At 42.2% G+C, this 26,885-nt stretch overlaps 2 protein-coding genes across 2 annotated transcripts; both read right to left on the bottom strand.

The window, feature by feature from the left end:
• Nucleotides 1-161: 161 nt before the first annotated feature.
• On the bottom strand, nt 162-24,103 carry lonp2 (lon peptidase 2, peroxisomal). The gene is made up of 17 exons (XM_085360107.1): nt 23,777-24,103; nt 22,240-22,375; nt 20,598-20,711; nt 18,773-18,904; nt 17,982-18,104; nt 17,736-17,896; nt 17,444-17,538; nt 16,322-16,440; nt 16,057-16,196; nt 6,625-6,766; nt 6,153-6,303; nt 5,722-5,848; nt 4,993-5,132; nt 1,906-1,991; nt 1,375-1,582; nt 1,087-1,277; nt 162-1,001 (listed from the first exon to the last, which is right to left on the bottom strand). The coding sequence occupies exons 1-17, from the start codon at nt 24,007-24,009 to the stop codon at nt 771-773; spliced, it is 2,529 nt and encodes an 842-aa protein (XP_085216233.1). The 5' UTR covers nt 24,010-24,103; the 3' UTR covers nt 162-770.
• On the bottom strand, nt 11,205-13,209 carry LOC146629466 (uncharacterized). The gene has a single exon (XM_085358618.1). It carries the CDS (start codon nt 12,759-12,761, stop codon nt 11,208-11,210), a length of 1,554 nt encoding a protein of 517 aa, XP_085214744.1. The 5' UTR covers nt 12,762-13,209; the 3' UTR covers nt 11,205-11,207.
• Nucleotides 24,104-26,885: the final 2,782 nt, after the last annotated feature.

Raw genomic sequence — 26,885 nt, 5'->3', positions numbered from 1 at the left:
CTTTTAAGATGCATCCATATTCAACTGTACAGTTCTAGTTTTTGTCCAACTAAAAGTTCCAAGAGCAGGAAAAACGTAGGCTAAATAATTAAATCGGTAAATGTCACAGTAAATAAAAGAAATCTAAATTTATTTTATGTTTCAATTTGTCAGCCTAGTGGAGGAAATGAAAACAAAACATCTTTACAGTTTTTAATCACAGAATATATTCATCACCATCAGTGCAGCTAAATAAAATTTTATTGTGGATGTGAAAGATCCACTGATAAAAATCCAACTAGAGTGAAATAAAATATGTGATTAAGGAGAACAATTTACATAAACAAACATCAATCAATTTCTTTCCCTTAGCAGCACTCTTCATGCACATTTGGGCTTTTTCAGCGCACAAATTCAACCTGTATAAATCTTTAAGGCATGTATCACTCACTAGTCCCCCTGCTTCGGAAGACATAGCCAGGCTACTAATACAAGGTCAATGTAAATGAAATAAGCAGCTATTCAGTTGAAATGAAAAACAAAGCCCCACTATGATGATATTTAGCAGTTATTTCTGAGCTGGCTGCACAGTGCTATTAGCAAAGAGGAGCTGGGGATTTTGTAAACTGAATTCTCCTGTATCTCAGCTCCATCTTCAACTTCAAGTTAGCTTTGTAATACTGAATAAATCATCTGCAAAAAGACCTTACAGCTCTTCTAAGGATCAAAAAACGGCTTAATTATCCAAGATCACAGATGCCTTACATTGTTAATGTGTTTTGAGCAGTGTGTTACAGTTTGCTGGTGAGCTGAGGGTGTGCACGCGTGCTGCTTACTCCCGGAAACCCTCCATCGAAAGAGGCGTTGAGCACCTCGTCCAGGTTTGTGGCTGTGATAAAGTCGAGGTTGGCTCTGACGTTTGCTGGAAGCTCCTCCAGGTCTTTCTCGTTGCGTTTCGGGAGGATGACGCGCTTCACTCCTGCCCTGTGTGCAGCCAGCACCTTGTCCTTAATCCCGCCCACCTGCAGAGGACGGGCCACACTTGTCTGTCAAAACTAGAGTGGACTAGAGATGATCGTTTTATGTGTGTTTACTACGATAACTTACTGGCAGCACAAGCCCTCTTAACGTGATCTCTCCAGTCATGGCGACGTCTGATCTGACCAGTCGGCCGCTAAACAGTGAAGCCAGGCAGGTGACGATTGTAACACCAGCAGAGGGGCCATCTTTGGTGACGGCTCCAGCGGGGAAGTGGAGGTGGATGTCTGTCCCCTCTAAAGGATCTGAACCCCCCACCACTGTTCAAACACACACACACAGTTGCACAACATAAGTTGTTTTGTATTTCTCTAAAACTACAAAATAGAATATAAACACTGGTGTATCTGGACTCACTGTTTGTGAGCTGGTAGGTTTTAGCATTCGCTCTGAGCCAGCTGATGGCCAAGTGGGCAGATTCTTTCATAACGTCTCCCAGCTGACCCGTGAGAGTGAGCTGACCTTCTCCCTCCATCCGACTGGCCTCCACAAACATGATCTCCCCACCAAGCGGCGTCCAGGCCAGGCCGAGAGCTACACCAGGCAGGGTGAGCCGCTCAGAGACCTGCCAATATGCACACGTGAAAACATCTTTTTCAATCCTCATAAAAGTACATAGAAAACAAGTTCCACATGACCTGGAGAGATGAAGGGAGAAAGGCAAATGACTTTAATCTGACAGGATGAGCAGCAGCTGTATGGAGCTGAGAGATCTGCTCACAGGCTGCCTTTATAGAGTCATGGATTGTGATGGAAACCAATCGCATCGGTTGAGGTCCAGAAAATTCAGGCGGTCAAAAATGTTCATGAGAATAAATTCTGCATGTTTCTGTAATAAACTTGTGGATTATGAACACTGCACATGCTGCTCTTTCTCTCTCTGCTTACCTCCATTTCAAACACTGGAGGCCCCAGGATGTCTTTCAGTGCGATATGATCAATCACTATGGGCAACTCTGGAGGTGCTGCCTTGTCTGAAAACAAACATTACAGCAAAACATTCACTGAAAGCTAAATCAAGGACTGCCGTGTGAATAACTGCATTCAGTTCCTGTCTAGAAACAACAAAAAATCAACAAACATGGTAACACCTGCAACATTCAGGATTCAGAAAAGGGTTTCACAAATTTGTGGATAACATCACATTGGCTACATCCATATTTTTTTGTAGCCTGTGGTTCAGAAAGCTACATGTCAAAGAAACAATATGTGTTGTTTATACCCATGTTCGTGCAGTTAGGTGTTAGGAATATTCTTACTATTTCAAGTGAACGTAAACACACTGCAATCATCAGATCTTAGAGATTGTTTAGTTAAAAAAAAACAACTACATACACCAGGCTTCACAGGGAAAGGGGAAAAAAATGGCAGTGACATAGCTGCGAATGAGAACGAAAAACCAGCTGTGAACACATATACATAAATCGCACCAACATGACGCAAACATGCACACACGTAAAAGTCAAACAGAAACACAAATATCACAGATGAACATCAAAAACCGCTACCACTTAGAAAATACAAAAAGAATGCATGAGAACATGTATCAATTGTGCGCGTGCACACACACACACACACACACGCACGCACACACACACGCACGCACACACACGTGTGGTTACCTGGAAACACAAAGGCCGCATTAAAGAACAGAAAGAAACACTTATGTCACGTTTATCCCATTTTTCTGTCTTTCTCTGTAATTAAACCACTCTACCTAAAACAAAATTTCCGGTCTTCATGTCTGCTACTTAATGATGCAAAAATGAGTTTTGTAGTTCTTTGTTTTTATTTACTCTACTGAGAATCCCGCAGACAAATCAAAAACTGAGTACTGCTGTGTAATATCCAGTGCTTTTGAGTAGGACACTGCACAATAAGGTTTATTTAGGATATTAGCATAAAAATCATAATGTTGTACTTGCGAGCATGCTTCAGATATCTAACACCTGACGTAAAATTTGATTTACAAATGATCATTAGACAAATAAACAACCAATAAGTAATTTGTCACCACGTCAAACATCTGTCTGTTATAACATCACATTATGAACCAACATCCATCAAACTGCTCTGGTCAAGATTTACTCAAAGTTTATTTTTCCCAGGCTCATTTCAGCCCCTTGTGCCCAACACTCGCACTCTGCAACAAAGAACAGAAGCACAAGTGTTTTAACTCAACATTATTAACGGCTGTTACCCGAACTATATTGTGGGAGATATTTCTCCTAACGTATTAGCCAGTTGTTGCTCACGTGCAGTCAGTCTTTGTTACTATGTCTGTAGTTCTTTGTTTAACCACACAGATAAGATCTGTGTCAGTTACTCGCGTCATCTGTGTCGCCAAACTAAGTCACAGGTTGACATGAAATTTATTCTGAACAAGCTCAATCGACTTTTCGAGATGTCCAAATAATATCAGTTAGTTTTACAGTGTACAATACTATGATACCAAGTAAAATATGTTGCTGTTCATTACATATGAGGCCTGTTACATATGTTGTTGTGATTTGGCCCAATATAAATAAAACTAACCTGATTGGATGAGAAAAAAATTACATTCGATTCTGGATTACAGTAAAAAAAACATTTACTTTACATTATGACTCAAGCAAAAAGGGATCTTGCAGTTCAATAAGACTTTGGAAGCTTGTTTCCCCCAATGAAAAAAAAAAAACATGTTTTGCGATCCATGTGTCAGAATATGGTGTTATTATCTTAAAATGTCAAGATAGTAAGTCAACATTTTAAGGTACCTAACTCAAAACTTTGAGAAAAAACCCTGCAAAATGTAGAAAATAACTTGAAATTTGAGTTGAGTCAAACATTTGAGGTAAAAGCCTGAAATATTCCATTCTGAAGTGCCTTCTTTCACCTGCACAAAATCTCAGAGAGCTGCTAAAACACTAGTCCTTGTTTCTATTTTAGTTATAGGCTGGTTTGTTGTATTTAACAGAGGAAAACCCAACAACCATAATACCCCCTATGAGCAAGCACTTTGGCGACAGGGGGAAGGAAAAACTCCCCTTTAACAGGAGGAAAGCTCCGGCATAACCAGGCTCAGGGAGGGGCAGCCATCTGACGCGACCGGTTGGGGAGCGACATGGAACACAGGTTAAAAGACAGGATTAACACCCTACAATAATACATGCCTCAGAATGCTAAATGTTAGACTTCATGGCAGTACAATTAGAAAAAGGTTGAACAAGTATGGCTTGTTTTTGGAAAAAAACAAACATGTAGCATATCTGCACAAACACTTCATACCAGCTGTCAAGCACAGAATTGGACGGGTGACTGGATTGGATTTGGGTTTGTTCTGCTACCACAGAACCTGAGCACCTGAGCATTGAGTGGACTATGAACTCCTCAGTACACCAAATTTGTTTAGAGTCAAAAGTGAGACCATCTGTCCAACAGCTAAAACTGGGCTCAAATGATGCAACAGGACAATGACCCCAAGCTCTCGAGCAAATTCCACCACAATATGAGAGACTGATGAAGTCATACAGGAAAGAATTACTTTAAGGTACTGCTCCTAAAGGAGGTTCTAAAAGCTACTGAATCACAGGGTGAACTTCATTTTACAGGACCTATGAAAAACTCTTTTTTTACATGGCAGTATGGTCTTCAAATACATAAAAGAAAAACCCTTAAAGCAACAAAGCCTAAACACTCTGGTCAAAAAGGCATTAGCAAAATCTTTTTGTCATAATAAGTAAGTAAATAAATAAATAAATTTATAAAATAAATAAGTCCAGTGATGAGTGTTTCATTTTGCTATTATTACTGAAATAAATCTGTGTTAACTAAGATGCTCTTTTCTGTTGTACTTCATCTTTCAATATTTGTAATGACTCAACATTTGGTATTTAATGCACAAGCTTTGTTAGTGTGTAGCTCTGTGCTGTTCTGCAGCTAAAGCTTCAAATTAAATTCCACAGCCCGACCAAGATGGAAGGTTCAGACCCTCACCTCCATGCTGTTTTGAGTTTTCAGGGGTCAAAGTCTCTGTCTTGGTGAGTGTGTGACCCTCGGCAACCTTGACAGCTACAGCTCGGCAGATCGCCCCGATCTTCCTTTCTAGTGAGCGCACACCTGCTTCTCGGGTGTACCTAAAAGAGGAAGAACAAACAGAAGGACAAATAACAGATGACTAAAACACAGCTGTCACTGAGAGTCACAGTGTGATCAGGTAGGGTTAAAAACTTGGCAACACTCTGACTGTCAGTCATGTACTTGCTCTTTGTTTTGTCCTGTAACTGTAATCACCTGAAAACCTGAGAACCCGTCTCTCTCCTTTTTGAAATGTGTTTTTTTTTCTTATTTGTTTGCAAAAGAGATCTACCCAGATCAACCTATATATTTTCTATTTTTTGCACACTAACCAGACCGCCTCTGCATGTCAGAAAGACATGTGAACCTGTGATACGTATTCTACATGTAAGTTTACTTTTATAAAATTATGTCTGTCGAGTCTCTTTTAAATGAAGAAGCTATAACAATCATTCTCACAGATCAACGGTCACTGAACAAATCATCTCTCTCACAATTTCATTGTTGAAAATTCACACATGTTTCAGTGTGTTTCACCACCAGTATCTGACACTGATGCCGCTGTGTGCTGCCGTTAACATAAAGCTTAAACGGCTATGCAGTCTTACAGTCTTAGGTGACGATGACTGAGTTTGTGTGAGATTGTACCTGCTGATTATGTCCGGTGTGGTGCTCTGAGGTATATGCAGCTGTTGAGGGGTTAACCCATGCTGCTCCAGCTGGTTTGGAATCAGGTGGCGGTGAGCAATCTCCACCTTCTCCTCCTGGGTGTAGCCTGAAACAACAGTAATAAAGAAAAACAACAACAACAACAAAACAGGGAGATCAGATGCTAGATTTCACTCTGGTCTTAAAATGACTCATAATTTGTATCTTTCAGATTTGGATTATGTCATGTCCTTTGAGGAACACAGGTGCCCATTTAACAGGAAAATATTTTTTCTTTTAATTGGAAACTTTTTGGACTTCTATAGTGGAGTTCTGGGAACGTATTTTCAATAAAATAGAAACCCTCTTGTTATGATAACCTCTGATAAATCTGCTGAGATATTTCGTCAGAACAAAGTGACTAAACCCACCTGGTACCTCCAGCACCTCCATCCTGTCAAGCAGGGCCGGGGGAATGGTCGCTGTAGTGTTTGCTGTAGCGATGAAGAGCACTTGTGAGAGGTCAAAGGCCACATTCAGGTAATGGTCTGTGAAGCCGTGGTTCTGCTCTGGGTCCAGGACCTTAGCGTGCACACAGAAACCCTTTTATTTTGTGTGTGTGTGTGTGTGTTTTTTGTAAACTGTGCAAACTGCAGTAAGTGGGAACTTTGTGGCATCATGGGGCAGGAATACTAATAACACTTGTGTTATTATGAAAATTATTATTGTTGTAGTGGTTAATTAGGTAGCTATAGCAACCAATTGGTGGATACGGTATGTTGCATGTTTCTACTTGCTACTGACAATTAATCCTTCAAAACATTAAGGTTTTGTTTAGGGAGTAAATAACCAGAGAAGACGTGATACTACATCACACGTAACCTGAGAGAGAAACAGACTGACCTCCAGCAGAGCAGCTGCAGGGTCCCCTTGCAGGCTCTTCCCCAGCTTGTCCACCTCATCCAGAAGGAAGACGGGATTATTGACGCCCACTGTCTTCAAACCATTGATAATGCGGCCGGGCATGCTCCCTACATATGTACGCCTGGAGACATGGCAAAGACACAAAATGATGCTCTACTCTGTGAACTTTTCAGTTTCAAGCAAACCAAAGGCTCACGATATACCCTAGAGATATGCACTGAATTACCAAGCAATAATATCTGAGAAAAAATAAACACAGATGCGACATTCTCTGTAGTGAATAAAGCTAATGCAAGCAAGCTTCAAGTGTTTGCTAGCATGTACTGGCTGAAAGCAGTTTGTGGGCTTCGAAAGTAGGAAATAAAAATGATTTAAATCACATAAGAACATCAGAAATATTTTTAAGTTGAACAAACTGTATAATCAATTGTTTGAAGAGTCTGGTCCTTATTTCTGCTGTTGGTAGGACATGCACATGTTTCTTATTTGGGTGTAAATATGTATGTGAGCCATTGATTTAAAACAACACGACCATCCACGTAACCCGAGATGAACTCTTTTGCCCCATTCGCCTCTCTGCTCGCACAGAGACTCCAGACATGACACCCATAACAGTAACAAGAGGATCTGTGTGATGTGGTGTATGTGCTTGGCCACAATTTGTCTTCCAGTTGGTGACAACCTTTTAACACTTTCTAACAAACACAGATTACCAGTGACCTCTCTTTATTTTACAGAAAAACAAAGCTTATATTTACATAAGGTCATCTACATAAAAGTAAAAGTCCAAGTCAGAAGAAAACAAAACGTTGGGTTACTTAACGTAATCCCTGGTTCTTTGATAACAGAGTGAGGTGTTTCACTATGGGAATCGCCTCGGCGTGACCAACTACGGAAGCTCCAATGACACCACGTCTGTCTATGACAGACCTGTCGAGCCGTGCTCAGGGCTCCGCCCCCTCGTACTAACACGGCCGACCAGCTCCTCCTAACTCATTCCAAGCAGATTTCTTTCCGTGCCTAAGCAAGGAGGGAAGTGTTGGTGAAACACCTCACTCTGTTATCAAAGAACCAGGGATTACGTTAAGTAACCCAACGTTCTTTTTCTAACTTCGCTCGGTGTTTCACTATGGGAGATATGGCCCACTCCCAGATTGCGCCAGCTCCCGAAGCTACTCTCCAGTGCTACTCCAGGATCTCAGGTCGAACCTGAGGCACCAGAATCCAGCACCGTCTGAGCCAGGGATGACTGTGCAACATCCAGCCGATAAAACCGGACAAACGTGTGCGGCGTAGCCCAGCTTGCTGCCGCACAAATATCCTGGACTGATACACCTCTGAACAACGCCCAGGATGTGGCCACACCCCTAGTGGAGTGTGCTCGGAGTCCCGGGGGGGCCTGCAAGCCCTTACAGCTATAAGCCAGAGCTAAGGCCTCTACAATCCAATGAGCTAGTCTCTGGCGTGATACGGGCCTGCCCTTGTGAGGGGAGGCCCAGGAAACAAACAGCTGATCCGACTTCCTGAATCCAGCTGTTCTGTCAACATAAGTCCCCAAGGCCCGGACAGGGCACAAAGTGTTCAGCCTCTGCTCCCTCTCGGAAGAGAATGGAGGGGGGTGAAAAGCTAGGAGCTCTACTGTAGGGCACCTGTATGATGTTTCCAACACTTTAGGGACAAAGGCTGGGTTAGGCCTCAGGAGTGCTTTAGTGAGTCCCGGGGCCAACTGTAGACAAGAGGGGTGAATAGACAGAGCCTGTAATTCACTAACTCGCTTGGCTGTGGTTAGAGCCAACAGCAGAGTGGTTTTAAGAGAGAGAAACTTCAACCCCACTGCCCCAATAGGCTCAAAGGGGTGGTGGGAGAGGGCGTCTAAAACGACTGACAGATCCCATAAAGGGACCAGTGGTCTAGAAACTGGGAGCGTTCGACGCGCTCCTCTCATGAAGCGACCTACAAGGGGGTGCTGCCCAGCAGGTTTATCACCAAACCCCACGTGGCAGGCTGAAATAGCTGCTAAATAGACCTTTATAGTGGAAAAAGCTTTCCTTTTGTCCAGCAAGTCTTGAAGAAAACACAACAGCTCCACCACTGAACACTGAAAAGGGATAATCTGCTTTTCATGGCACCACTCTTCAAAAACACGCCATTTACTGCTGTAAATGGAACGGGTGGAGGAGGCTCTGGCATTCTGAATGGTTTCAATAACCTTCGGAGGCATGCCTGCTGCCTTCAAATTCCACCTTTCACGGGCCAGGCCCAGAGAGCAACCTGGTCTGGATGGGGATGGTATATCTCCCCCCGCGCCTGAGACAGAAGGTCCCTGCGGATGGGGAGTGGCCATGGCTCGTCCACCAGAAGCTGGATGATTTCTGCTATCCAGTGTTTGGATGGCCACCGTGGAGCTATTAAAATCAGAGACAGCCCCTGATCCCTCACTCTGATCAGTGTTGGGGAGATCAGGCTGAGGGGAGGGAAAGCATACAGCAGAGTTTTTGGCCAAGGATGGGCCAGCGCATCCACGCCCAGTGGCGCGTGTGCGTCTGACAGGGAGAAAAACAGGGGGCACTGTGTGTTTTCTCGCGAGGCGAAGAGATCTACGGCAGCCCGGCCGTATCTCTGCCAAATCTGCTCCACCACCTGTGGGTGAAGCCTCCATTCTCCGAACAGTGGATTTCCTCTGGACAGGAGGTCCGCCCCCCTGTTCAGAATTCCTGGCACGTGAGTTGCCCGAAGGGAGAGGAGCCAAGTGCTGCTCCACATAATTATTTCCCTGGCTAACCTGTGTAGCTGCCGGGAACGGGTGCCGCCCTGGCGGTTGATATAAGCAACTACAGTGGAGTTGTCTGTTTTCACTAAAACATGTTGACCCCGGAGATACGGCAGAAAATGCCGTAAGGCTAGGAGCACCGCGCGGAGCTCCAGCACATTTATGTGATTCAGAGTGAGTCTCTGTGACCAAACGCCATTCACTGCTCTGCCCATCATAGTTGCACCCCAACCTGACAGGGATGCATCTGTGGTCAGCGTCACCCTGGATGATACTGCCCCGAGCGGTACCCCCGCCGCGAGAGCTGTCGGGCTCCTCCAGGGCCGGAGAGCCGCAATACACGGCTGCGTTATTTTTACACCACGACTGAGATGTCGGCGAGGGCACAGCTGCAGAGAAGCGACCCACCGCTGAAAATCTCTCATCATAAGCAGCCCCAAGTGTACCACCGATATCACCGAGGCCATGAGGCCGAGGAGGCGGAGACAGAGTCGGAACCGCACGACTTTCCCCAGCTGAAAACGGGAAAGACAGTGAGTGAAGGATGCGATCCTCCGCTCTGAAAGTGCGATACGATAAGAGATGGAGTCTATTCTGAGCCCCAGATACTCTGTAAACTGTGCGGGTTCCAAGTGGCTCTTTTCCAGGTTGATAGTGAACCCAAGCTCCGTGAGGTGATTCACCACCACCTCGGAGTCTTTGATCGCCTGCTCGCGCGATCGTGAGCATATTAGATAATCGTCTATGTAAGAAAATATTCTGATGCCGCTGTTCCTTAACGGAGACAGCGCTGCCTCCACACATTTGCTGAACACCCTCGGAGCTAAGGATAGCCCGAATGGGATAGTTTGAAACTCGTACGCTACGCTCTGATAAGCGAACCTGAGATATTTCCTGTGTGGAGGATAAATGGCGATGTGAAAATATGCGTCTGATAGGTCGATTGTAACAAACCAATCGCCTGTGTGAATTGAGCGACAAAGCGTCTTGTGTGTGAGCATTCTGAACGTGTACTTTCTCAAATGCTTGTTTAACACACGCAGATCCAGAATAGGACGGAGCGACGTTCCGTCCTTTTTCGGGATGAGGAAATAGCGGGAGTAAAAGCCCTGCTGAGCTTCTTCGCTCGGAACCGCTCCGATCGCCTGTTTGTGTAACAGGGAGGATATTTCCTCCTCCAGCACATTCGCTGAATCGCGACTGGCCACAGAAGCTGACACTCCGCCGAATCTCGGTGGTTTTGCCGCAAACTGTAGTCTGTAACCATGGGAAATGGTTGACAAGACCCAGGGATGAACTGCGCATGCGCGCCACCGCTCCAGCCGCGCTGCGAGTGGGCCTCTGAAGAAGCGGTAGCGTGACGTCACCCCTGTCTCCCGGAAGGAGTTGGGGCTCTCCCCCTCGGGAAGAGCGTGAGCTGGGAACACATAATTGCAGTGATTTTCTTTTGTTTTTATTTTGAAACTGGGGGGACATTCTGCCCTTGGCAAACTGCCTGGCTGCAGAAATGCACGTTTTATTTCTTTTGTTACCCCCAAACCACAGTGAAGTGTCTGGTGACTCTGGGCAGCGCTTGGTGACACAGACAGAGTGTTTAGAAGTGTTTGGTGACACTGCGCCATTTGTCCACAAGTCTGTCCTCCCTGAACTGGAGAAGGAGACTGAGAGGGTGCTCCTGGTGAACTGGAAACTTCCGGAGACCCTGAACTTTGGAGTGATTTGGTTACCCCTTCTAACACCTTCCTTCTCTTTGGGGAAGAAAAGAGGGGTGACACAGAATGCTGCAGGTGTGCTAGGCTGACCGCTTCTTTTTTCCCTCTCCGGGGTGTGACGGCTTGTTCTTTGCAGCAACTGCTGCAAAGGAATGCTTGCCCCAAGGTCTTCGGTTCTCTACCTTGGCCTGGTGGGCACCCTGCTGGCCTCCTGCTCCTCTCTGCATTCTGACCCCACTCTGTCTCCCTCTCGCAGCTGCTGCTGTTGCTGCAAAGCCAGCTCTTGGCACCTGCTGGGGCTGAGAGTTAGGTTTTCTGGGTAAGCAGAGATTGAATGCTTCACCCTCCTGCTTTCTGCGGGTGCTTGTTTCTCTCATTCTCTCCAGGGCTGGGCCAAAGAGACCCTTGGTTGGGTCATAGGCTGCATCCATGACCTCAGCCTTCTGAGCATCACCCAGGCCTGACAGGTTTAGCCACAAGGCTCTCTCACCCGAGACTGCAAGGCCCATAACGCGACCACACCCTTGGACTGCTCCCCTGGAGGAGCGAAGAATGAGATCATTAACCACGCAGATTTCATCCCAGAGGGCTGGGTTCGGGGAACCCGAGTCAAGCTGACGGCCCATGTCTTCCAGAATTTCTGCCTGATATGCTGATAGCAGTGTGACTGTATTAAGCGAGCACACTGACTGTGCAGCATATTTGTATGTCCTTTGATAAATAGATGCCGTGAGGCGATCTATCTTGTTGGGCAAAGAAATGCTAGAAGAAGCTGAGATTGCCCTGCGGTTAGGGTGAAGGTGATACGCCACTGAAGGCTCCACTGCTGGGGGTTCAGTCAGCCCCAGTTCACCCATCCCCTGGATCTCAAGCTTAGAGCAGCCCTTGGTCGGAAGCTTGCTTTTAAAAGGGCTTGACCAATAGCGACTCATTTCTTTCATGCAGGCTGGGACTGCTGGCAGAAGCTGCTTTGATGGCGGCAAGGCTGGTGGGAGCCTCTTGCCGTCATACAAGTCACGTTCTGCCCCTTCGGCATCCTGGGCGGCTGGCCATGGGATGCCTAGCTTGGCAGCAGCCCGTTTACAGACCTCGTACAAATTGCTGTCCACCAGGGGTGCAACTTCAGCCCCACTCGGTGGCCTGGACTGCTGGGGAGGAAAGGTAGAGTCATCCTCCTGTTCCTCATCCATGTCCTCCAGGTCGAGGAGGTCGGAGTCGGCATTGCCCTCCGCGTCCTCGCCACCCGGCTCGCCCACGTTTTGATCGAGGAGGTCCTCGAACGATGGGGGCATGAGCGGGGACTCTTCTTCCATCATGTCCGCCCAGCTTGTGGAGGCTCGCGGATGACGGATATCGCTCGTAGCAGTAGCAGCCGACAGGCAGGGGTCCTGACTGTTCGTTACTGCTACTCTCAGCCTCCTTTCCAGGACTTTCTCTGGCATCAAAGCACAGTGTGGGCATCCCTGAGGGTCCGCCAGTGAAGCCTGAGCATGCTTGGCACCCATACAGACGATGCACATTGGATGAGGGTCCCTGCCCGAGATGGTGGCACCGCATGATGCGGGGCACGGGCGGGATGCAGCCTCTTTAGCCTTCGGCTCCGACCTTTTGGCGGGAGTAGGAGCCGTAGACATGGTTAGCGGAAAGGGGTGAGACTAGGCTACACCAGGCTCGTCTCGACACGTTAGCCCGTAAGTAGCTAGGACTAGCAGCGGGTGTTAAATCCGATCTAGTCGCGGCGGGAGTCAGCTCGTCGTGACACGTTGGCTGCACTCCGCTAGCCAATATCGTTAGCAACTTAATGCTAACCGAACCCTACGTCGACCAACAAGCTAATGCTAGTGAGACGCTAATGTGGTTCGTGGCCTGCTAACAAGTTAATGCTAGCCGGACACTGAACGAACAGCTCGCCGTAACGCGTTAGCCCGAGTCACACAACGTCGGCTACCTCGCTAACTAAAACCAGGAACCGCTGGGACAGCTCGCCTGACGCGGTTGCTGTTCCACAGTGCAACTCTAAGTACACTTCTTTCGAAGGACTTACTCAGCACGATCCAAACTGGAACCGGAAAAACTGCGTTCGGCGACGTACTCCTACACGGGACGCCTGAGAACTGTTAAGCAGCTAATCAAGTTAGCCTGGATGCGCTGAGGGAGCTCAAAGTAGTTTCTCACGGGAAGAAAGCAAGAATGAGTTAGGAGGAGCTGGTCGGCCGTGTTAGTACGAGGGGGCGGAGCCCTGAGCACGGCTCGACAGGTCTGTCATAGACAGACGTGGTGTCATTGGAGCTTCCGTAGTTGGTCACGCCGAGGCGATTCCCATAGTGAAACACCGAGCGAAGTTAGAAAAAGAACCAACAAATGTGCCGAATACTTTCAGACTACTGTCCGAATCCATTTATGTCCTTTATCCTTCATTTAAATTAAACCCAAGTGGACTTTAAGGGATGCTTGAATGATATCAGCAGGCTTTCCCAAGAAATTTCATTACATCTTAGTACAGGTTTTGGACTTAATAAAATAAAAAAGACACTATTTTACTCTAGCTTTCCCAGTGGGGAGTGTTAAGGAAAAACTTGGGATAAAATACATGATTTTTCATAGTGAGCTTCATTATTTGTGAGTGTGATTTATAAACAGAGATGGGCAGTAACGCGTAATCTGATTACTTTTTTCAGGTAACGAGTAAAGTAAGGGATTACTATTGCAAAAACGGTAATTAGATTACCGTTACTTTCCCGTAGGAACGCTGTGTTACTGCGTTACTAAAACCGTGATTTTTTTTGCGAGAGTGTCTCATGACAGTGACGTAAGCGAGTGCGACATTCGTGATAACAGCTGTGTGCAGATCAACAGTGGATCATATATCGAGTGTGGGAGAGAGTATGAGCGTGCAGCGTTTAAAGCGTGGAAGTACTGACCTTACTTTGAGTTTGATTCCATAAAAAGTGACAAAAACATTAGTGTCCGTTGTGCGTGGGAAGAAAACTTCTTTTTACAGCGGAAAAAACCCCTAAACTTCCAAGCAAGCACCGAGTGTGGTACCACGTAATGGGAAACTCACAGAGAAACTCGCGGATTCTTCCACTGACCGCTGCGGCACACCTGCACCAGAGCACACCTCCGCCTACCTACTCCTGCTTTACAGGTGAAAATAGAGCAAAAGGACCGCTGAGTCTTTCATGTTATTTATTTTGTGTGTTTTACTTGCATCTATGTGAAAGACTGAGTGTAAACACACAAAAAAAATATATTTTATGTGCTGGAATGTGTAGAAAATAGGTTTAAATGTTAAACAAATTTCTTCCAGTCAGAGAATGTTGCATATAATTTAATTTTTGCTTGATACATAAATTTAAAAGATTAAAACTAATAAAACAAGTTTTAAAAAGAGACGTTTCCATTTGATTACATTTTGTATGATGGATTGTAGAAAAAGTAGAATTGGGCTGAAAGATCTATCACTTTATCACCTCTTCAGGTTGTAAATCGTGTTTTTAAAAAGTAACTAAGTAACTAAGTAATTAATTACTTTTGAAAATAAGTAATCAGTAAAGTAACGGGATTACTTTTTGGGGGAGTAATCGGTAATTAGTTACTTATTACTTTTTTCAAGTAACTTGACCAACACTGTTTATATAGCATCAAATGTAATGCCTTATGTTACGCGAGCTTGTGTTTTTGCTCCACCACACGTCCACGGAGCAATTTAAGTCCCAGCATGAAAACAATATACTCAAGCACATTTCTCTAGCCACTTTAAAAGAGTTCTACATAACAAGACTACAGTAATAGAATAGAATAGGATAGATTTTATTGTCACTGTTACAAGAACAATGAAAGGCTGTTTGGCACGAATCCTGCCTAAGAAAAAAGAACAAAGATCTACCTGTTAAATTTTACAATTACATATTGCTTTATATTTATTTATATTGCACTTATTTAGAGTTTCGCTCATGCACACCTTCACAAAGTTCCTAATTCCAAAGATGCAATATCCATTTGTGACTGGTAGGGCCACTGTGAGCCTGCAGTGCAGTCAGTGGACACATTAGTGTCAACAACTGGTGCAAAAGTTTGAATATGACGACGAAAGACAAAGGGAGCATTTACCTGCATTATCTTAGTTTTCAGGGGTGCTCCTTGGTGGAATCATCCAGTAATATATTATTATTTTAGTTCAGGAATTAAAATACTGGCACATTCAGCTGGTGTCCTAAGTCTGGAATTTGTATCTTTACCCTACTTTTAAAAAATTACGCTGCAGGGAAACAGGGATTTAAATAAAAATGCAGACTCTATTCCAAAGAAAGCAACACGCTTTGTGTGGGTGGGTGTGAGTAGACCACGGATCTCAAACTCCAATCCTCAAGGGCCGGTGTCCTGAAACCTTTCCATGTGTCCCTGTTGCAACACACAGTAGTAGTTCATTGGTAAAAGAGTATAGAACTTGACTGCATGCTGAGGTGGCAATTCAGCCATTTGATTTATGTTACAGCAGCTCATGAGTGAATGAACATGACGCAATAAAAGCACTTTTGTCATTTTTCCAAATATTTACCGGTAAATTTCCTTAAAATTACTTGAATAGGGTTGGGGGTTGCCACTTCAGCATGCAGTCAAGTTCTATAGAGTCTTGCTAATGACCTACTAATTGTATTCAGATGTTTTTGAACAGGGACACATGGAAAAGTTTAAATTAACTAGTCCACAGCCACAATAACAATCAGTGTCCAGACGAACAGAATCAGCTGTTCGTCTGTTAAACCAGTTTTCTCTGGTAAAACGGTTAAAAAACTAGCATATCTCAGGTCTATTATTGTAGTTTGTATTTTTTGGGGGTTGTTGCTATACATAGGCAACCTGAAAACTCACAGTCTACACTGTGGACACGAAACCTTCAGTTGCGTAACAATCTTATGAGCATACCTGTGTCCTCGGATGTCAGACTGGTCACAGACGCCTCCCAAAGCAATTCGGTGAAATTCTCTGCCCAGAGTTCGGGCAATCGAGCGTCCTACACTCGTCTTACCGACTCCAGGAGGGCCCACAAAACATAAGATGGGGCCCTAAAAACAGCAGATACAGCAGTATGAAACTCAAAGATTAATACATAACAAATGTAAGAAAAGTGCTTTGTGTAACACAAGATTTCATCTTTAAGCATCCGTAGACTGGGATATTAAGGAAGCACCTTGAGTGATGTCTTCAGCTGCCTGACAGCTAAATACTCCAGGACGCGTCTCTTCAGCTTGTTCATGGCGTAGTGATCGTTGTCCAATAGGGTACGTGCAGCTCGGATGTCCAGGCAGTCTAGAAGGTTTAAGTGTTTTAGGTGAGTTAAATGGACAGGCTCTTATATAGCACTTTTCTACTCTGAGCACTCAAACCGCTTCATACAACTAATTCATTCACCCAATCACACAAGCACTTTTTCTAAACTGTTAAGTGCTCACTATCTAACATTCATACACATTCATTCACACTCCGATGGATGAATCGGAGAGCAACATGGGGTTAGTATCTTGCCCAAGGATATTTGGCATGCAGACTGGAGGAGCCTGGGATAGAACCACCAACCTTCCGGTTAGTAGCTGACCTGCTCTAGTAGCAATTTGAATGTGAGACCAAAGAAACATACACAGACATCAAAAACCAGGTAGACAATTTGCCCCACAGTGGTTTGGCAAATTTTAGAGGTCCATCAATCAGATGTCAGAGAGCAGCGCATACTTTGGTTGTGACCTCTGACACTGCTGCTAAATGAACCCTTACCCTTAACATTTGGAGTCATTACTTATATTTGGTTACATGTTTACGCCTGCAATCAGCAGGGACAAACCAGAACAGTTCTTGTGAAATTCAAGCATTATTATGTATGCTGGGACGCTGTGTAGCGCCATTTAATTTGGCCTGATTCAGTCCACCCAACTAACTGTATGCGCAAAGTGGCTGGTTATGAATAGCCAATAACACTTCAATGAGTTACCAATACAACTCCAAGCTTTCAAATAATTGGTGTCCAGGATATGTTGACCTTAAAAATGTAGCTTAAAGAGTGCGAATCAAAACCCAAAGAGACTGAGAATGTTTATTTCATTTTGATTATTGTTTAAGAACGCATTAAAAAGATGACAGCCTTAATCAACGCAGTAGATGCTTTGACCTGGAAAGCAGACAGCTGCATATCAAAGCCTTCTCAATGTCAAAGTCTGTAAAGTTTTTACTGTCACTACTACGGCTCAGTGAAATCTACCAAACCCAAAGAGTTTAACTGAGCTGACGTCCATTAAAAGTTGTCTGCAGATTAATTTACCTTTGGTGCTTTTGCTCCATGGCAACTCCACCATCAGGTCCAAGTAGTTTCTGGTCAGGGCATACTCAGGCATTGACTGAGGCATCTTCTTCAATCTGACAGATTGAAGAGGAACATGAACAATCTAACTGAAGTATTTAAGGCTAATTACAGTACTGGATCATGTTTACACAGACACCAAACAGAGCCAGATCTAAACATGGTCTAAACAAGTAAAAGCAGCAGCATTATTTGTGTTTGTGAAGTATGCACAAATACACTTTATATTGTGTATATGTTGTATGAAATTTACCTTTTGAGTTCTTTCAGGCAAATTTTGAGGGCAGCTTCAGGCATGTTCGCCCCATGAACCTTCCTCTCCAAGGCTGCTGTGTCATCACCATCATCATCTTCATCCTCCTCATCCAGATTGAACTGTCGACCTGGGAACACTGTACCTTTCCGCACCAACACCTAAACAGAGGGGAATCCCAAATGTGAGCACGAGATTTGGAATGTAAATCACAGTGTGAACATACAAGGACTGCACATCTGTTACCCTCTTCTCATTATCAGGACTCGTCTTCCTGGTTTTCTGCAGCAGTTTTAGTCCCTCTATCTGTCTGGTCAGCATGGGCAGGGCCTTCTTAAAGCGCTCTTCCAAACTCAATGCATCCAGGACCTTCACAGCACATGGAAAACAACACATTTTATTTATTGTGAAGATTTATTGTTGAGGGAAAAAAAAGTCAAAAATCACATCAATGTGTGCTTTCATGCTAAAAAATAAAGTACTAAATCCTTAAATGGCAGAATAAGTGGAAAGTTCCTGTATTGCTTCAAAACCCCAACAAATAGTGACCTCTCTCTTTCTCCTCTAAGTATACTGTCAAATATTGTGGATATCAAGGACGTAGAACAGAAGGAAGAAGAGGAAAGAAAGGTAGAGGAAGAAAAAGAGAAGTAAGAAAATGTAAAAAGTGGAACAGTAGGAAGAAGTAGGAGGAGGAGTAAGAAGAAGAAGAAGAAGAAGACTAGAAGGAAAGAAGAAGGGGAGGAGGAAGAAGAAGAGTCCGCTTCCCTTTTACGTCCCAAGTAGTTGCCATATCAAAAGGATCACCATATTTCAGGATGTAGGATGCCCTTCCTGCAGTAAACCTAGGATTTACTGCAGGAGGGGCCACAAGTAGTTTGGGCTAAAATGGGTATTTGGCAAAAGCAGAGCAACTGAAGTTAGAACACTTGCAGAAACTGTTTGCATCAAGATTAAAACCTTTTTGATTTCTAAAAAATGAATAAAAACATGTTGGCTCTTCTAAAGCTTTGATTGTGTATACAGTTTGAATTCACCTGGAGTTTCTCCTTGTTTGAGGTGCGGATCATCGAGGCAACAACGTCAGGTAGAGTTTCCCTCGGCAGACTGTCCAAGAGGCGCCTGAACTTGGCCACGACTGGAACAGACATGTCTAACATACCTAACAACTACACACACACACACACACACACACACACACACACACACACACACACACACACACACACACACACACACACGTGTAAATGTGTAAACAAAAACAAAAAAACACAATAAATCAAGTCCAACTGCATGTGTATGTTTTCATCTTCAGTCTGATCCATCACATCATGCTGCAGCACAGCACAGTTTACTTCTATATTACATTTTTAAAAAGTTGCCTGTTTCTTATTATTCTCAAAAATGTTCATATTTCACAGTTTGGTAAGTTTTGAAAATAATTGACAACAAGCTCTTACATAAACTGCCAATGCAAACATTGAGATGAAGTTTTTATAAGTAAAGGGCATACAGTGGCAGCTGCAATCTGCAGATCGCTTCATTGTAAAATGACACGCACAAACTTAATTTGTACATAGATTTGTACATCCCGCTCTGCTGGTTGGATGTGCAAACAGGGTTTAGGTGGAAAGGAAGTCAGGAGGAAACCCAACTTCTGACCTCAGTACAGAAGTCAGGATCTGATATATTCAAAGCAACATCTAGATGAAACAGCTGCTTTATGAGTTATTGTTGTGGATAGATGACACTTAAACTGAGCTGTATGGCCAAAGTTAATACTTGAGAGGAAAAAAAGTAGTTTGTGGTGAAAAAAAAAAAAAAACAACTAGCAAATATTTAAATATGACAGTAGAACTATATTAGGCTGTTTGGCAGCCAAAGCAGAGAAAAGATTCTAACCAGAAAATAACTGACAAGCTGTGGAGACAGCACACGCTGTGCGTGCACAGCAGCCTAAAAAATAATTCAGAATGACATGAGCTGTTCTACAAAATCATCTGCCAGATGAAAATAAATAAATAAATACATTTTTAAAAATCGAATAGTTGACTGGGTATCAACAATTAGTGTTTATTTAGCCATTTCATAATCTAAATAAAACTTTTTAAAACGTGCATTATAATTTAAGGGACTATTTTCAAATAACAATATAAATTTACTGAAGATGTGGCATTCCCTGTTTTTCCCCTCAAAAGTAATTTTTGTAAAAAAAACAAAACAAAAAGCACATTCTGCTAAATTTAACAACACTTTCGCCAGCAGGGGGCAGCATTTTACCAGTAGGTGTTTTAAAAATGTTTTCCACTGCTTTTTCAATTCTGATGATTCTTTTTAACTATACCTCAATTTTCCACAAATCTAAACACGAATGTTCACAGTTTAGAGTATTTTAATGCAAAGTGGTATTTCATTAAAATACAGCCTGGCCCCAATCCAACTTCAGTTAATATTTCTTCAAGACAACACATGTTAAAGTCGTTTCAGTTGTTGTGTCTAATTTTTTTGCCTAAATTATATATATTTTTGAATATACAAACACATCATAGATTTTGCAGGCTGTGAAAAATCAAGAAATGTTTTAGTCCACATATAAAGTAATTTGCTGAATGCAAGTCTCTTTGTAGGCAACAGCTCTTGTGTGTATGTAACACTTTAGTGTATATTAAAGAACCCTCACATGTCCGTCAGTCATCACTCTTCAAGTCTGCACCGCCCTTTTGGCATTTTTTTTCCTCCTTACAAAGGCATTTTTGTTTTTAACTTAATCAGTTTTTCAAGACATGAATTTTTTTTACGACCTCACTCTCTTAAATTCTTAAACACACACACACACGCGCACACACACACACACACACACACCTGTACAGCAGCCTGGTAGAACTTCTCCGACAGCTCCCCCAGCTCTCCATCATCTGTTGCGGTGGCATCTCTTTGTGGGGTCGTATACCGCTCCAACTGATCTAACTGCTTCACCTGTCATTTTTTTTTTTTTTAAATAAAAAGTGAGTCACATTGTGAGGCCACACATACTTGTGTATTGTGCATTTCTAATATGCTAAAACATGTTTCATTACTTTATTTAATGATGAAATGGTGTTATAAAAGTCATACACTAGATGATCTTGTTTAAATGCTGATAAAAGAACTTTTAATTCACACCGGGTAATAAAAATGTATTCTCACTATCACTCAATTTAATCCCATCTTAATAACTAGACAGTGGAGGTCAGTGATTACGCCGCAGTACAAGTGATGCGTTGGTTTTAGAAAAGTGAGCACTCCTACTCTGAATGGGCCAGCTGCACATGTGCTGGAAACCCCAAAACGGCCCCTGAAAGAGATACTACACAACGATCAGTGTCCACCCACATCTGCACAATTTGACTTTTAAATGATTTACAGAAAATCAAACGTGTAGTAATTCATGGAGGGAAACTGCCAAGACTTTCCGAATAAGGAATCCATCTTTCTATAGATGTAGATCTACGGAGCACGTATGAAATGCATCAGGCATCCTAAGCTGACTTGAAAGTTGTTGAATAGGAACAACTGTGTGTCTGTAGCTTCCCATGTGCACAAGGAGTTATAATCTCAGCCTTAGGCATGTCTGGCTGACTTGCCAACAAACTTTATTTCTGCAGCTTATAACTTCTGTTGAACCTCTTGCTGGACTTGGCAAGTAGTGGAATCAGGTGACCTTTAACTTCTCAGACTGATTTTTTGTTGGGTTTTTTTAGGGGATTTATAATGTTCAGCTATTGCTCCTTTTTCTCACTAATGCTACTTCTATTACTTGTGGGTTTGCATGATTTACAGTTCAGAAAATTCAATATTACACTTGACCTTGGTGCAGTCCTCCACTTTACTGCTTGAATCAAACCAATTTAAATCTAGTTTCCCCCTTTTTTAGTCAGATTTCTTCTGATGCGCTGGACCTTGGAAAAAGAAGGCTTGAGCAGCAGATGAGTGGGGCTTCTGTGCTGCCAGCTAGAGCTATGTGCCTGAGATTAGCATATTAAGGACCAAGCCATCTATTATTGGCATGATGTAAAGCTGAGAGTAGAAAACCAAATCAGAAGCAAAATGTTTGCAGCAGTCTGTGCAGAAATCTGAGCTTTTGGCTCACAGGGATCACTTGTACAGTATGGGAACCCCATTACCTGAAACTTTTGTCATGTTTACTATAAGCATAAAAAACATTAACAGTGTGTTTACAAAGAATATTGCTGTACAACAACAGGAAATAGCAAAACATTTCTTATTATCTACCCTCAGGCAACTAGTAAATACAGTGTTGCAGGAAAGAATACTTCTTACATTGACTAAATCAGAGTACATCATCAGTATGTAGTGATACTACTGCTTCGTTACAGGTACAAAACAGAACACTTATGATGACCACTGTCGCTCATTAAATAGACAGCACATCCAGAAACTTAGGTTTATCTTACAAAAAAAAATTGCTCCAATATTTTAACATCAAATCAAACCGACAGCTTACCTCTGCCAGGACAAAGGGTCGCTCTTTTAACAGACTCGATACACTGAATCGGCACAGTCCAGTGATGAGGAGGGTATAGTGAGGTTTGGGCCAGTTACTGCCCACTACCTGCACTGCAATCCCTGCTGTACCAATTCTACACAGACACACACAGAGAGAGAAAGAGAGTGTGTGACAGATGAGGTGGCCATTGAAAAGCAGTTCACTGAAAGGTTGCATTCTGCAGTACAACAAACTGTTCTGATTTTAAATGCTTGCAAAGCCTCAGTATTCACACCTCTGATCGTGTTGGAGCCTTTCACAGTGTCTTTTAAGCTTCATATAAGCAGCAAGTGTGCTGTAGTGTGTGGAAAATCAACCATCTGAGTTTCATTCAAACCCTGTTACATTTTAAGTATAAGCGCCAAACATTTACATGAGCAAGTGCAAGTATTTCCTGTCCTTCACTGCAGAGGATTATAAGGATTTATTCATTCCATCTCAAATCAATGTGGTCTTTCTGCTCAACTACCTCAGATTTTCCTAAAAAAAAAAGCTCTTAATTTTTGAAAAAAAAAAAAAAAAACAGTGATTTTTGTTGTTGTTAAGATATTAGTAGTTTTCAAGATACATTTTCTTGAAAAATGGTCTGGTTTTTTTTGCACTTGGAAATAATGAGGGTGCATTACAGCATGAATATATCTCAGAAAATATTAAAGATAAAAGCCTTTAATTCAGTTATAATTATTACCTCAGTTATAATCAGAGCCTCACCTGGAAATGGCAGAATTGTGTTTCATTTGGATTAACTTACCCACTGATATCTTCTAGTATTTCAAGTATTTCTTCTACAGGTTTCATTTTGCAGTGTCACATATTTTTTTAGTGCATCTTTAAATATGGAACTTTATACAATTGCTTGATTTATTTTTCACATTTAAACTAGTCATATATATTTAAAAAAAGCCTTAAATCATTCATTCAATCATTCAATCAAAATTGAAATCGTACATTTTTTTAGGGAAATCTGAGAAAATGTTCTACAATTTTTATGATTTAAGATAGCATGACCACCTTCCTCACAGATTAACTCAGTGTCGGACAAACCATCTTTTTCCTGGTAACCAATCTAGAGACGGGAACACGCTGTTTGGTAACCTACTGATCTGGAGTCCACTGATTAAAGGCTAAAGTCCGCTTCTCTGTGCTTGCCCGGCCGTTTCCGACTTCATGGCTACAGTAAAAGTGGAGATGTTTCTAGAACAAATAATAGTTTAAAAAAGGGGGGTAGGTAAAGTACATGCTCAAATATGCATTGAGTTTCGATTTACCCAATATTCAGTACATTTCCCCTGACGATGACACACACTACAGACGTCTAAACACATAAAATACTCCTGTGTACTGGAAATATATTTGATCTTCTTCCTTATCCTGCAGAGATGTTGTGACCTGTTACGTTTATGACAACTTGAAGGGGACCCATCAGCTGTATGTCACACCTCCACACAACAACCGTGTAAACCCACAGAAAGCTACACAGCTACAAGTTCATTACTTGTGCAACGTGGGGAGGTCGTCGGTGTCGTGCTCCGGGTCTCTGGTGTTAGGAATCACCCCTATGATGGTGCTTTTCAGCGAAGTCCCCTTCAGCAGCCGCTCTCGGACAAGGTGCATGTTCCGTGGGGAGTCCACGCTGAACCTGACCGTGGAGCCCGGGAGAAGAACTCCTTCGTGGGTCAGCAGCAACGGGAGACGGCTCGGTATCTGAATTGCACCGCCGGAGACCATTGTCCAGTTTTTGTTTTTTAAATGTCGGTGCCCAGTGACTGTTTTATAACACAACTTCAGTAAACACCTACTTGTTTTGCTGTTAAGTAGGCCAGCCGAGATCAAACACAAGACTTCCGGGTAGAACTTTCAAAATAAACCTCTCATTGATGCCCTGATGAGGACATTTAATTTCTATTGCAAAAAAGAGAACTCGTATTCGAAGCAATTTAAAAACTACAACGCAACTGGGAGTTTTTATACTCATTTTCAAACTATTTTTACATCCGAAAAAGCTTTTTTCTGTCATTCTCCCATATCGTAACTTCCTGTCGGAAGTTGTTGGATGGGCTACGGTGAATGCAGAGGGACAAACAACATGCGTTCGCATAATGATTTCAAAACAAAACAAAAAAACGAACTTTAGACTGAGTAAGCTTTCACGATTTTATTCGTTAATCTGTTTTCAGGGTGGAAGAAAATAAGAATTTTGAATAGTTGAATTGAATTGAATTGAATTGAATGCTTTAATGGCCATATGCAGGTTGCCCCGCAGAGGAATAGGACCCCCCCCCCCCCCGACCACATGTCACATGGCAAGCTGCACACTACCTACTATTATATTCATTGCATAGTATAGTTTAAAAAATACTCCTCACAGCCAGATAAATTATATTTCTGATATGTTTATGCAATGCTGATTAAGTAACGCTGATTAGTTAATAATAAACTAATTTTAAAACATCAATCTGCACAGTAGCTCTACTAATAATCAATTAAACTTTTTTTAAAAAATCCCCAACTTGCATTTTATTATTCAAGATTCTTAAAAATAGTAAAATAATAGTGCACAATCATATTTGGACACTCTTTCCAAAAACACAGGACTGAATACAGGGTTAGTTGATAAAAAATAGCAATTTATTATTTATTTCTTTAATAAAAGTATTCTTATAGCAAAGTACAGTTTTTAAAAAAAGAAAATAAATATTCAATATCTCGAGTATAAAAAACAACAACAAATCTGTTCCTAAGATCTATTTTCTGACAATAAGCCATCCATGTGTTTGCCAGGCAGGAAATATTACTTACTTTTCACAAAAAGGGATTTTCGAATACATCTCGCTCTTGTGGTTACAAAAAACAGCCATACATTTACATGTGATTGAGAAAGTGTGATAGAAATACACCAATTTCTGCTGTTCCTTGTCTACATCATTCCAGAGTATCTTTTGCACATGAGAACCAACCCAAGTTTTGCCCCTTAAAAATCTGATGCTAAATATAATATATGAAAATCATCGTTCTCCCTCCAAAAGAGTGACAAGATCAGGCTTGCGAGGCTTACGTGTATATTTCATGTTTGGAGTGAATTCATGAACAAATTAGAAAGCATTTTTCCATACGAGAAACAAATACGGAAGTCTTATAAATGAAACAATTTTTCTAATGTGCAAAAAATGCAAATACATGTAATGCAGTTTTGGATAACTTACATTTATATTTCAATGTTATATTTCATTATTAAGTCATATATATATGTGTATATATATAATTTATTTTAGTTTAAGTTAAATTCTTTCATGTTTCATTTCAAAAAACAGTATCCTTTAACATAACAATCTTAAAGGGAAGGATAATGACTGCTCCTAGCTGGTACGATAAACCAGTTCTTTTTTTTTTGCAATGTTTGCACAGGCATTTCAAGTGTGTTTTTGAAACTGTTAGCATTGCTAATGATAATAAATACATTCAGCCCTAACGCAAATAAGGGGATATGGGAATGTTGCACCATAAACTGACTGAACGCAATGAACGCTGTGCATGGAAAGTATAATGAGGAAAAACAACAGTCTAAGGAAAACAGTGGCACATGATGGGGTGAGCAGATTGTCTTCAGTAAGTGACCGTGCCAAACAGTTTCAAAGGCCGACCCCACCCTTCATGCTGTAACGTTATGAAACGCTGCTCTTTTTAACTGCTTGAAACTTGTGCATTAAAGAACTATATCAGTTCAAATGGTAATGTTTTTCTCAGCATTGTCTCAAAGCAGGTTTAAGGTTTGCCTTCTATACTTCAGTGGAGAACCTGTTAACATAGTGAGTTAGTTAATTAGATTAAATCTCTTTAAACGAAGTCTATTTGTATTCATAAAGTTTAAGTTTCCTAAATAAGCCAAATATGCCTCACAAATCATTGAAACTACTACCAGAATGCCTGTTTTCTTTTTCTACTGTTATGTTTATGTTTCTGTATGTCTCAAGATTTCTTTCGAACACCTAGCCTCAACTTCACGTCACCATCATCAATAATCAAATGAAGCATGTATAATAGAGTTTTACTCAAACAACAAGAAAATATGAAGTATGCTTTCAATCCTGATAAGAACAAATGACCTTTAGGTAACTCCCTTTAACTTCTGCTCACCCTTGCCTTAAGTAGTTAAATGTGTTGAATGGCCGAGTTTAGAAATATGGCTATGGCAGCTGAAATTAATTGATGGTTGCGAGCTGAAAATATTAGCATAAGCTGCTTTGTTTTAATGGCTTGCTGTTTTGCTTACTTTTCTGTTCATTTTACCTCATCCAGCTGTTTTTTTCCCCCACCAAACTGCAGTTTGGCTGATAATAAGAGATAAGAAAAATTCCACAGAGATGTGCTCCAGTGTGGGGGAAAAAACTATGCAACCCATTACAGTTGTTGATGTTGCCTTGACACAGCAGCTGCTCAGTAAAGATGTTAAGCATTTACTGTATTGAAGTGTACATGATCACATCCAAGCCCCTGGTTAGTTAGCAATTTTGAGAATCAGAGTTAATTATTACCAAAGAAGAGGTTAGGGTGTGAACATTTCAGCATGTAAGAAGCTAGATTTCTGGCTATTAACACACCCCGAA

The sequence above is a fragment of the Diplotaxodon limnothrissa genome, linkage group LG7, assembly GCF_057381915.1.
Source record: "Diplotaxodon limnothrissa isolate DT_005_m linkage group LG7, D_limnothrissa_male_GT1.1, whole genome shotgun sequence".
Classification (NCBI taxonomy): domain Eukaryota; kingdom Metazoa; phylum Chordata; class Actinopteri; order Cichliformes; family Cichlidae; genus Diplotaxodon; species Diplotaxodon limnothrissa.
Note: the sequence above shows the minus strand (reverse complement) of the source record. Positions and strands in the feature narration are given on the sequence as shown.

Excerpts from the sequence above, each read along its gene's own strand:
- LOC146629466 (XM_085358618.1), bottom strand. The coding sequence starts at position 12,761 with ATGTCTACGGCTCCTACTCCCGCCAAAAGGTCGGAGCCGAAGGCTAAA.
- lonp2 (XM_085360107.1), bottom strand. The coding sequence starts at position 24,009 with ATGGTCTCCGGCGGTGCAATTCAGATACCGAGCCGTCTCCCGTTGCTG. Across the intron at positions 16,441-17,443 it reads ATGGAGCAAAAGCACCAAAG|ACTGCCTGGACATCCGAGCT; the intron begins GTAAATTAATCT and ends TAAACCTTCTAG. Across the intron at positions 6,767-16,056 it reads TCTGACATCCGAGGACACAG|GCGTACATATGTAGGGAGCA; the intron begins GTATGCTCATAA and ends CCATGTCTCCAG.